The sequence below is a fragment of the Coenobita brevimanus genome, chromosome 26, assembly GCF_032717465.1.
Source record: "Coenobita brevimanus isolate Jiangsu-jjx chromosome 26, ASM3271746v2, whole genome shotgun sequence".
NCBI lineage: Eukaryota > Metazoa > Arthropoda > Malacostraca > Decapoda > Coenobitidae > Coenobita > Coenobita brevimanus.
In genome coordinates, this window is record NC_136979.1 from 4,291,880 (window position 1) to 4,305,239 (window position 13,360).

General features: G+C 41.5%; 1 protein-coding gene across 1 annotated transcript in view; it reads right to left on the bottom strand.

Annotated features, from left to right (window-relative positions):
* The window catches only part of LOC145394133 (uncharacterized), a 34,672-nt gene extending 25,643 nt beyond the window's left edge, over nucleotides 1-9,029 (bottom strand). The window contains exon 1 of the mRNA XM_080268113.1: nucleotides 8,918-9,029. Coding sequence (XP_080124239.1) covers nucleotides 8,918-9,029 — 112 coding nt within the window. The remainder of the gene's footprint in view (nucleotides 1-8,917) is intronic.
* Nucleotides 9,030-13,360: the final 4,331 nt, after the last annotated feature.

Below are 13,360 nucleotides of genomic sequence, written 5' to 3' on the forward strand. Positions count from 1 at the left end.
TTCCCTTCTTCTATTCCTCCATCTTACTTGCAACCTAATTCTGGCCACCACCAAGTAGTGGTCAGAAAGTCCACTCCCCAAACCTCTATACACTCTTGCATCCTTTACACATCTTCGCATCCTTTCATCCACACACACATAATCAATCATTGCCTTCCTTTCATTCAGTTCACCACCCACCCTTCTCATCACTCGCCATGTATACCTGTGGATCATTTTATGCCTGAAGAGGGTATTGGCTATTACCAACCCCCTCCCAGCACAAATGTCCACTAGCGCACTCCCATTCTCATCTATCTCAGCAGGCACACCCCACTCACCAACTATTCCATCCACCTTCACATTACCAACTTTACCATTCATATCACCAATCAAAAACACTCTCTCACTCCTTCCAAACTTTTCCATGCACACTTCCACATTTGTCCAGAACCCTTCTCTCACTCTTCTAGCACGATCTTGCGTTGGCGCATACACACACACAATCGCCCACATTTGTATTCCAACTTTCAACTTTACCCACACAATCCTTGACCCAACTGATCCATACTGTCTTATGCTCTTCTTCCATCTTTTACTCACAACTATACACACTCCTTCCTTTGCCCTCTCATTCTCATCTACTCCTGCACATATACCCCATCCATACTCCCATTCTCTCGCACTTTCTCCTCTCCATTTTGTTTCAGTTATTCCACATACATCCACTTTCGCATCCTCAAGCGCCTGGACAATCTCTCTCTCTTTCACCTCATCATTCGCTCCTCTTACATTCCATGTACACATTACCAAGTCCTTTGTCCGGTCCTGGGTCGTCAACGTTTGGTCAGTCCTTGTCCGAGGCTTCTTGTTTGTTTTTTTAGTTAGTTGTTTTCCGGGGAGGGGCACTAACCCTCCGCCAACCCTTTTAGTCGCCTTTTACGACAAGCAGGGATACTGGGGGAGTATTCTTGAAAACCCCCCTACCCCCAGGGGGTAGGATTTTTTTATCTTTATTTTTTTATTTAATTTTTGTCATACTCTCGGTCATACGCTTAAAAATTGGGGCGGGATACTCAAAAATAAATACGAATGATTTTCTGTCGTAACTTGGGCTTATTTCTTGTAGGAGGGACAGGGAAACCAGAGGACCAGGTCTTCCCATGTCCCTCGTTCCTCCTGCAAAACCAAACCTCAGCTTCGAGAAAAAAATTATAGTAGGAAGGACAAGGAAAGGAAAGTGTATAATATCCCCACGTACCTAGTTCATCCTATAGAAATAAATCTAAGTTATGACAGGGATTTGATCTATTATGTTCTAGTATCCTAACCCTGAATATCAAAAAAAAAAAAGCAAGCCCTCTTTAGTAGTAGTAGTAGTGGTAGTAGTAGTATGTACTTAGCAAAAATTTATTATATCTTGCTTTCCTAGACAGTTCTCTGTTTCACCCAATAATGTAGGATGTAGGCTCATCATATCAAAATCAGTCGTTCCACAAAAAGAAAATCGTCGAACATGAGATCCGGAACTAAAAATATAAGTAAATAATATCTTAAAACTTTCACCTAAGTTTGCTAAGACGAGGTTCATAAAATTAACGTACAGATGGTCGTTGTAATAAGCAGATAATAAAGATCGTGAACTTAATCAGCGACAATTATCTTAAGACAATGATTTAATTGATTCGCGCTTCATACTCCAAAGGCTTCTGATATATCCATTCAGACCAGGGGGTTTCTCTGTGGCTGAATAAAATCGTCTAATGGTACTCGTAAAAGGAATAATATACGAACGGATATAAATGGGCCACTGGCTTGTAGTGCGATATACCCTTCCCCCCTCCCTCTCCAAAAATTAAAAATAATGAAGAAAGAACAGAAAAAAGTGATGCGTCAAAGTTCATTTTTATCAGACTTTTTTGAGGTACTAGTATGAATGTCACCTCAATTAACTCGATATAGCTAGATTTTTTGTATCGCACAGGTAAAAATACAGGTGAGCTCTGCCTAATGAGTCACCTGAATGTTTACACCAATAATTCTTCCACACAAACTTGACATCTTTTTTTAGTTCAGTGATAGAATATGATTACTGTAACTCTATTCCCTTCCCATAGCACTTCTTCGTGACTAGTATCATATGCTTGTGTTAATCTCATGTTTCGTTGTTTCTCCTCAGCATTTAAGATGAAAAGACGGCAATTTTAGGCAGAGTTAAGGTGAACAGAGAAAAGACAGAATAGATACCTTGACTATTGGATACCTGGATTATCAGACTGGATGATGAAACACTTGGATAATCAGAGTCTATATAATAAGGTGTATGGATAAACAGGTGTGTGGATAATCAGGTGTATGGATAAACAGATGTACGGATAATCAGTTGCATGGATAAATAGGTGTGTAGATAATCGGGTGTGTGGATAATCAGGTGTATGGATAAAAGGGTGTACGGATAATCGAGTGTTTTGGATAAACAGGTGTTTATGTAATCAGGTGTGTGGATAACAGGTGTGTGGATAAACAGATGTTTATATAATCATATATGTGTGTGTGTGTGTGTGTGTGTGTGTGTGTGGATAACAGGTATGTGGATAATCAGGTGTACGAATTATCAGGTATATGGATAATCAGGTGTGTGGCTATCAGGCGTATGGATAATAAAGTGTCTGGAGGATACTGTTGGATTATGAAATACCTGGCTAATTAACTCCTGGATAATCAAATTCTGGATAATGCGAGGTGTATATCATCACATTATCTCTGCGTGTTACGTTTTTTTTTTTTCAGTGGCAAGCCTTACCTTCCTCCTACTCCAGTCAACTCTACTATTTTAGCAACTTTTAATTCTCTACCTGTTGCCTGACGCCGCTTCCATATTTTTCCTTTTTTTTTTCCTCGTTGTTCAGTACCAGTTGTATAGAAAACTAAGATTTTGTAACGCATCTCTTGCTTGTGACCCTCTGTACTTCTAAACATATATTGCTGATACTTCTATACGATTTTCCGTAACGGGAATATTTCTTCTATGGAACGTGGTAGAATCTGTGTATGATTAATCCTTTAGTATTTTATTTCTTTCAACATCAGACGATTTTATTCACCTGAAAGTGAGTCACAGGAGCCTGCTTACGGTGGTCCCTTTAACCCTCTCAGTGGCAGGATATTTCTTCCATTATATTCCAGCTTACGCAAACAGTCTTATTAAAATGTATATTTGTGAGTCGTGAGAGCCTATGAGTGTCCAGATGTTCACAGGTGTTCTTCCTAATCAGTGAATAACTAGAAAGCGCTCAGAGAACGCATACCTCCTCCAATGCCATTACCATTACAGAGGATTCGGTTCTGGATCCGTGGATATAGGATCCAGATCCGGATCCGGATCAGACCCTAAATTTATTAATTTCTTCCTTGGCCCATGGTACACCCTTCCACAAAATGTAATCAAAGTCCTTTCATAACTTATTGAATAATATTACTAACAAACAAACAAACAAACCAAAGCGGGGTAAAACATAACCTCCTTGGTGGAGGTAATACTCTGACCGTAACGAGAATAAAATGAAGAGTAAGTTCTTTGAATAAAGGGACTGAAAGTGTAGTCCTATTTTAGTAGCATGTATCTAAGTGTGCAGTTGATTAGAATACAGTACAGTTGTTCATACTACATATTACTGTACATCCAGGTTGTGTGTGTGTGTGTGTGTGTGTGTGTGTGTGTGTGTGTTCTACCGGATGTGCTATGTGTGCTTGTGTGTGTGTGGGCGAGCGATAGATTTTTTTATTGTTCCGGATACGCAGTGCGGTCCCTACCTGTGTGTGTGTGTGTGTGTGTGTGTGTGTGTGTGTGTGTGTGTGTGTGTGTGTGAACCCCTTCACTACAAGCAGTCTCCCCTAAGCTGAATAAAATCGTCTGCAGCACCAGGAATTAAATGACCAAATGACGTCATCGAACTGAAAGGGTTAAAGGGGATACGGTCTAACCTCTTCTCGGTCACTGGGTTTTCCTCAGGTGAATTAAAATCGTCTTGAGGGAGAAAGAATACACTGAAGAAGTCATTGTATTGAAAAGAAGAAAGTATGGTGTCTGTCTATCTATCTACCTATCTATCTATCTATCTGTTGCCTGTCTGTCTTTTAGTCTGTCCATCTATCTGTCTGTCTGTCAGTGTCTTCCTGTCTATCTTTATATCTATTTGTCTATCTATCGGACGGTTCGTTTATGCCAAGAGTCATATACATAAAACTAGAAAGGTTTCAGAATGATAATACCTTCGACAACGCCAGTAGGATATAAGATTTACTGCAACAATTCCTCTTTCTTACCAGACGAATACTTTTACAATCTCATACAGTAAATTAATTCTACGGTCTTAGTCTACCCTGTTACGCAGTCTCAGGGAACGCATACCTCCTCTAACGCCAATGGAATTTTCGAATTATTCCTGCATTGAGACCCGCATCCACCTGAAAATCTAACCATTTCTTCCTTGTCCCACTGCCCACCTGTCCACGAGATTTAATTGAAAACCGACTGCAACTTTTTTAGATATCTTGAACACAAACAAACACAGATGAATACTTAACCTCCTCCAACACAGACTGAGGGGAATTAATGCTGTAGCGCTTTTTCCTGGTACTGCTGCCAGCATTAATATCGAATCCAATTCCTTACGATACATAATTAGACGGTGAACGATCATTTCCGAAACCCAGTGGTGCAATCTTCGGAGCCAGCACCAGTCCCAGAATATTACGTGTGAGTTTCATAATAGTCGGAGTAAAAAATGACTATGTTAGTTTTTATTCTAACTTAGCATAAAATTGCCACCTCGCCATCTTGAATGCTGAGTTGTAACAGTATTTTAACACAATAATATGATGTTAGTCACGAAGAAGTGCCATCAAAAAGGATGTAGGGCCGTAGCATTGTCTTGTTTTGCCAATTGAGGTAAATGGAATATGCTACTAAAAGGACGAAAACCAAGGCCAAGTTAAGGTGAAAAGAGTATAGTCAAGTTAAGGCTTTGTTTGGGTTTCACTATACTCCTTTTACTCTAACTTGGCCTAAAATTGCCATCTCTACATCTTGCCTACAATTTCTACCCTAATGACCCAGTTATTTCCCTTTTGCCATTTCCTCCTTGATGGTTTTGCTCGTTCAATCGTTTCCTTCTCCACAAAAATCCTAGCGATCAAAATTCTTCTCCCTCCTGTACCTACCCCTTGAATCCGGGTGACTTCTGATTTACTCTGTTCTTCAGGTGATCAGAAGGTCATGATTCTATTCAGTTTTGGAACGGACTCTCGTAGTGAAGGGGTTTGTTAAGGCGACGTCTAACCCCTCGCTTGAAAAAAAATAACTCTATCCTAAAGTTAATATAAATGTCAGATTGCAAGAGTAAATTTAGAAACACGTCCCCTGACTGAAAAGGTTGAAAGAAAACATAGATACAGTTTAATATACAATAAATTTTAAGAGAAGTTGCTTTACTGTATATTTTTTTAAGTTATGGGGATTCACTATTTAATCCTCGTAAAGTCGTGACAGCTCTAATATTCTATCCCAAATGACTCCCAGACGATTCTGAAGTTAGAACAGAGTATAAGAGGGAAACTTTATATGGATGTGAGCAAAATACACATCTGTTTTACGGAAATGTCAGCTGGGAAAGAGAGACAGGTTAAAACTAGAATTGTTTATTTTATCTAACGTTTCGGACCACACTCTCTGGCGATAGGTTCTGTGTAGTCGGAAACGTTAGAGAAAGTAAAGAATTCAATCACTAACCTGTCTCTCTCTCCCACTCAGTATCTCCACTTGTCGCAATGGAGTAGGAAATAATCTGGCTTTGTCTGTGTATCCAGCGATTAATTTTGTTCAATTGTTCTAACATGGCGAAAAGATCTCAATTCTCTCGTAGCTCTCCTCATGGCCAAGTATACTCAGATTGGAGGGTCTACTTGACTATACGCCTTTCGCATTAACCTGGCCCAGATTTTCGTCCTATCCCTCCCTATTTCACGTCGCTCAGTGGAAGAAGAGCCCCATAGGAGTGACGTGGTTGGAAATGATCCCTAACCCCCTCAGTCCGAACTAAATAAATAAATAAATACATAAATAAATAAATAAATACATAAATAAATAAATAAATAAATTTTCTGGTATAATAAGGGATTTGTTTTCATCTGAGGGAACTGGGCCACTCTCACAACTTGAATTATTTAGGAGGTAGGAATGAGTCTCCTTGGTTATTAGTCAAATTTATCCTCTAGTCCGACTACATTTGGCCATTAACTGAGCTGAGAGACGTTAGGGATCATTTGTCAGACGAGATCAAATGGACTCAAGTAGAACTGATAATAATACTGTGTCATTAGGATGAAGGGGTTAATGGGGATTGGTTATTATAGTTATGAATTACCTTGGCTATCTGTTCGTTAATTATCATAAAGTATAATAAAGCAGGATAATAACTGAATAATAAAAATAATAATAATAATAATAATAATAATAATAGAAATCATCCATCCATCCATCCATCATCCAATCCTACATTGCCCCATGAGGAGCGTAGGAGCCCGGGGCTAGGCAGTTGGTCTCGACATTTAAGATGAGAGTGACCACCTTCACTCCTCCCTGAGTGGCATTACATGAGCAATCAACCCCAACCACCCCTTGGATATAAACCTTCGCCGGCTCAACCCGACTGGAGAGCAATAATTACCCACTAAACCACCAGGTGCCAAAATTTCGCAATATGGTTACCACCCAGCGTAGTAAATGGTTTCCTGGTGGACAGGAAACCATTTGGCTTGTCACTCAGTGTAGTCACCCACAGGCAGAAAGAAAAGGAAAGAATGAAGGAAAGAAAGACAGAAGAGGATGGAAGGAAAGAAGGATGGAAGAGAGGAAAAGGCAGACACTCGAGAGCAGCACTACATCAAGTGAGTGGATGGTGAGTGCCCCCACCTACCACAAAATAATAATAATAATAATAACAATAATAATAATAATAATAATAACAATAACAATCATCATCATCATCATAATAATAACGAGCAGAATAAATCGCAAAGGAAGTGGTGTTACGAAGTCTTATGCCATTTAAAGTACGATCCTCTAAAAAGTCAGCACTACGGCTCTTGATAATTTTCACAGCACTTCTTCGTGACTAGCACCATAATCTTGTGTTAATCCTCTGCTACAGTTCAGCATTCAAGATGGAAAGAGGTCAATTTTAGGCCAAGTTAAAGTAAAAAGAGTATTGAAGATATATGAAACTAGCTGGAATAATTTTACGTTAATATAGAGCCAAAATTTAAAGATTATAGCTATGTTTCTAAACACGTACAGTCATCATCAAAAGTACTGTCTCCTGTCCTTCCTTTTTCTCCATGAACTTTGAAGATTAGTATTGTGAATCTACAGAAGCGACACTGATGACAAAGATCTGTGACTTTAAAAAAAAAAAAAGAGAGAGAAAGAAAAAAGAAAAGAAATAAAGGAAGAGAACGATTAAAATGAAGAAGAAGGAGAAGAAGATGATGAAAAAGATGAAGAAGAAAAAGACAGTGATTATGATGATGAAGTAGAAGATAGTGATAATGACGAAGAAGAAGAAAAGAAGTTGTCAGTGTCGCCTTCTTCTCATTACCCGCACCTTTTTTCAAAATTCACTGAGAAAAGAATTGGAGATGACAGAACTTTTAATACATATTGTACAAGGTAAACTACAAACATCTAAGCATCTAAACGCCTAAAACTGTAATCAACCCCTTCACTACGATAGCTTTATTCATGTTATTTATTCTTACTATCACTAGACGATTTTATGTAACTGTAAAATGGTCCCTTGAATTCCAGAAGGTAATTATGGAAATGTATAATCCCTCCAGTTTGTAAGAGTCTCCCCAAAGCTCTAAAAAACGAAAATAGGCTTCTGGAGATAAAAATAAACTAAATATGACGCCATTGTAAGGAAGAGAGATAAGGACTGATTAGGAGAGAAAAATACCCTCCCACCCAGATAAGCTACTTCATCCACCCTACCACAAGACGATTTTGTTCAGCTGAGGCGATTTCTAGTAGTCCATGGGTAGAAATCTCTCTCGACACACCTAGAAAATCCTAGTAAATCCCTCAGTTAAATAAAATGGCCTGCATTTAGCCTGAAAAAACTACAATATTGCGTTCAAGACACCGAAAATTTTAATCTGCAATCAGTGTTTTCATACAAAGTCTATATGATTTTTGTTTAAAGTTTTCTGCTTAACATGAATGGGGTATATATGTAAGAGGCTGTGTTTTCGTGGGCATCTGCGTTGGCATGTGAAGGGTGTGTTGTGTGTGTGTTTTGTAGATGTGAGTGTGTGTGTGTGTGTGTGTGTGTGTGTGTGTGTGTGTGTGTTGTTATCATGTATTTGGATATGTCTATATGTGTGTGTACATGTGTATTTAAAATATGTTGCTATCATGTGTATGTACATGTGTGTGTGTGTGTGTGTGTGTGTGTGTGTGTGTGTGTGTGTGTGTGTGTGTGTGTGTTCTAACCATGTCCCTGTCATGTGTTCTGACCATGTGTATGTGGGTGTATGTGTATACGCATGTGTGTGTGTATGCGTGCGTGCGCGCCGTGCGTGGCGTTTCCGTGAGTGCGTGGTACTATGTAATGAATAACACCTTTTAATTACACTCCACATCACCGAGTGTCCATGTGTATGTGGTGAGTGTGTGTGCTGTGTAGCCGCACGTGGTGAAGGTAGCGTCCAAAACAACAGGTGCTGAGGGTGGCTGACAAGGTGCTGGGGTGTCGCCTGCCAAACCCAACCACCAGTGCACCTTTAACTCTCCCCCTCCCTCTTAACCCCCCCTCCTTTCCTTCCCCTTCCACCCCCCCTATGGCAACACAGCACCTTCACCTTCACGGATACTTACGTGGGTTAACTGCCATGGTTGCTGTGAGGCTGGGGGTGATTCGACAGGGGCGTAAATCCAGGGAAAACAACTCCTTCAGAAGCACTGTTGCCAGGCACGCTTCAACACTCATAGCCTCTTCCTTCGATCCATACGCACGCTCTCTCTCCAGTCGTTCTCTGTTCTACGCTGCCTCTGATGCTGGTCGTCTCTTCTCCTTACCCTGGCTTTTCCAACATACTCACTAAATTCTGCTTTTACTAATGCACTTCCCACCACACCAGGCTGTCTCACCATACCAGCACGCACAAAATCACTGCCGATTCTCTCCTCTCTCGCTTTGCCTCCCTCGGGTCGGTAGGATCACAGAGGGGTTTGTTTGTACTGCTTGGGTGTCGTCATGGCCCCCGGAGCGTGCCCGGCCGGCGGTGAGGGCGGAAGGGTAAGAGGGCAGGACGTCAGGGAGGGCAGGGCTGTCGCTGTGCCCCCACCTGCCCGAGTGAGGGCTCAGTCCTCTGGAAAAAGGTGGAGCTCCCTGTCTCGTCGTCTGCTGTCGCCCGCACGCCTCCCCTCCGCTCAGCTGCTCTCGCACACGCACACGCACGCGCATGCACACACATACATGCACACACTTCTGCACACATACACACACATTCACACAAATGCACTCATACACACACGCATTCCCACACTGGAGTTCACACTCAGATGAATATACGAACACCTGGGATGAACACAGGTGAGGACTGAATGACTGCACTAGTTGCTTTTACCTGTTGTTTCCATAGTCTCCCTCCTCCAGCCCCCTCTACTTCCCTTCCTCCCTCCCACGCACCCATCCGCCTCTCTCCCACACACTCTACCTTCCATTTCACCCTCCCACGCACCTCCCACACACCCCACTTACCCTGTGAACCTACCCACACCCACCAGCTTCCTGTACAGTAACCCACACACCTCCCACGCATCGCACCCTCATTCCACACTTCCAGAAACCTCTCACACGTGCATGTTTGTTTTGTTGTCCTCCCTCTATGAAGGAGAGAAGAGAGAGAGAGAGAAAGAATCATCTTCATCATTTTTGCCCTCCAAATGATTGGCTGATAATAATAATAATAATAACAATAATAATAATTATAACAACAACAACAACAACAATAATAATAATAATAATAACAATAATAATAATAATAATAATGATAATAATAATAATAATGATCACAATAATAATGACTCTTTGTGATGATGGTAATCACATGCTCATCAAGGGTACGGTAATCTCTCTCTCTCTCTCTCTCTCTCTCTCTCTCTCTCTCTCTCTCTCTCTCTCTCTCTCTCTCTCTCTCTCTCTCTTTTCCTAGTAACACAATTTGTCACCTTCCTTACATAACACATACTCCCCCCCCTCTCTCACCCACCCACTCACACTCTCTACCCCTCTCTCACCCACCCACTCACACTCTCTCCCCTTCTCTCACTAATATTCACCCATGTTCATAAACACTCACACTCCTCTCTCGCTCCCCCTACCACAGCCACGTCTCTCACATGGTGTTACACCTGCTCACTCTTTAACACACACACACACACACACACACACACACACACACACACACACACACTTGCTGGCAGACATTCATACATACATACATAAATACACACATACACACTACAGCACTCTCTCTCTCTCTCTCTCTCTCTCTCTCTCTCTCTCTCTCACTACCACAAGGTATGATACCTTGCTGTTAGCTTCAGACGATTTTATTCTGCTTAAAAGAAAGTATACCTGCTGGAGATATCAGAAACAGACTTAATTCAATCCATCCCCTGAAAGAAATCCCCCCAAATTCAAAAAAATCGTCCAGAGAGAGCAAAAAATAAACTCTAAAATAACTTCACTTTACTGAATGACTTAAACTCTTAAGAAATGCAGCGTAAGTTTTTCCTGATTTAAAAAGAAAAAAAATCGTTTCATTAAAGCCTCCTGATTTAATGATGATGCAAAATGAAGCAGAAATATCAGCAGTGAATCTGGAAAAACTAGCGACTGCCCTGCATTCGACAGCTTCAGAGAGTGCATACCTCCGCTAATGCCAATACATTTTAAGATTTGCTTCTGTGTACCTCTCTACGACCTGACGAATACTTTTACGGTCTCCCATGGTCAGTTAATTCTACGGTCTTACTCTGCCATTTTTCACATGGTCAGAGAGCACATACCCACGACGACAACAACTAAATTTATACTTTATCCCTGCATCCGGATCAAGGTCCATCTCAAAATTTAATCAGCTCTTCCTTGACCCACTGCCCACCTTCCCACCAAGTTTCATTAATACCTGATAATGACTTCTTGAAATATCTTGTGCACAAACAGATAAACAGACATTCAGACAGAGGTGAATATATAACCTTAAAGTAGAGTGACAAAATATCAGTATGAAATTAGACAAGCAATAACATTAACGGAAAACCAACCAGGAATATCATTAAGTCTCTCACACTGATACAAGAAAGTAGAGGAGAAAATGAAGAGGAAGAGCAAGGAGGACTAGGAGGAGGAGGAGGAAGAGGAGGAGGAGGAGGCTTAGATTAATGCCTATCCACCACACGATGATCAATATGACACACAGTTAATTGCTAAGTCCCAATCTTCCCCAAGAGGTCGATGTTATTTCCAGGTCCCCAACTGTACCGCTGGATGAACAGGGACAGGAAAGGGAAACAAACTTTATCCAAAAGTCTGACCGGCCCCTGAATCGAACTTGGGTTTTATTAATTGTTATTTTGACGAGCTAACCAATGCACCACTCGCTGGGGAGGGAGGGAATGTCAGAGTGAAGGTAGGGAGGGAATCAAGGGGAGGGGAGGAAGGGAACAAGGGAAGGGAAGGGAGGGAATGTCAAGGGGAGGTGAGGGAGGGTATCTTCAAGGGAGGGGAGAGAGGGAATCTCAAGGAGAGATGGGAGTGAGGGAATCTCAAGGGGTGGGGAGGGGAAGAATGTCAAAGTGAAGGTAGGGAGGGAATCAAGGCGAGGGGAGGGAGGGAATCTCAAGGGAAGGGAAGGGAAGGAATGTCAAAGTGAAGTTAGGGAGAGGAGGGAGGGAATCTTAAGGGAAGGGGAGGGAAGGAATGTCAATGAGAGGGGAGGGAGGATATCTCAATGGGAGGGGAGGGAGGGAATCTCAAGGGGAGGGGAAGGAAAAAGAATCAAGTCAAAGGAAGATGCTGCATAGGCCTCTCCTTTTTCTATAGTGCCTTAAGTTGTGGTAAAATATTCGTGTCAAATATGGCGTTCCTTTGGTGTCACAGGTGCCTCTAAGTTACCTGCAACCTCTTAGCCTCATTAACTCCTGGGAGAGACTGATCAAGACTAGAGGCCTTTCTCCAGCTGAATAAAATCGTCTGGTGGCAGCAAGAATACATTTAAAAACACAGCTTAGTAATGGAGAGGTCAAATTAAGAAAAGCGTCTTAAATTGTCAAAATAACTAATGTAAGAAATGATAGGCTTCCTCTCATCTCACCCTGCTTCCTATTTAACCATTTCATGCTAGGGGGAACTCTAGTATTTTGTTCCTTCTAATGCCAGACGATTTTTTAAGGTTGAGAGTGAGTCTTAGGAGCCTGCGAGTTTTATTCATGTCCCCATCGATCCTCACATGCTCGGGACAGCTCTAGTACTCCATCCCGACACACTCCACACGAATTTTTAAGGTTAAGTGAGTCATAGGAGCCTGGGAGTGTTAATTGCTGGAGGAGAGTATCTTCGTTTACTATAATTTTTGTATTAAATAATAGGCCTAATCTATACTCCTTCTGCTGTAACTTGGCCCAGATTTTCGTCCTTTTAGCAGTTTTTGTCATGTAGGTCAGTGGTAGAAAAACGTAATGCTACTGCGCTACATTCTTTCCACAGCACTTTTTCGTGATTAGCACCTTTTCCTAGTTTTAATCTCTTGTTGCAATTCAGAATTCAAGATGGTGAGATGGCAGTTTTATACCAAGTTAGTGTAATAGGAGTATAGTCACGAGTTTCTATATTTACCTCCTCAGACTCCTGTTATTCACTCCCCCATGTATAAAATCGTCTGGAGTAAACTGGCATTGAATACTAGAGTTGTCTTAGCCATGAGGGGGTTGATGGTTACTGTACTGACCTACTGGCTCCTATGACTCACTCTCAGCTGAATAAAATCGACTGGCGTACCTGGATTATAATGAGGGAGTTGTCCCCATCAAGAGAGGGTTAAAATAGGAACCTTCATTTGTCTGCACTTGGGTCCAAAGTGACTTAAGAGGGGCTCCGTTTGTCAGAGCTCCTCTAAGGGATAGGAGGCTCAATTTGTCACACAGAACCCCAGAAGTATAATAAGGCCCCTCTATTGGAAGTCCTCCGGGGCTTCCAAGTTCCCTAGAGGAGTACAAAGGAGTCCAAAAGAGTGCAAAGGAAAGCAAACAGCA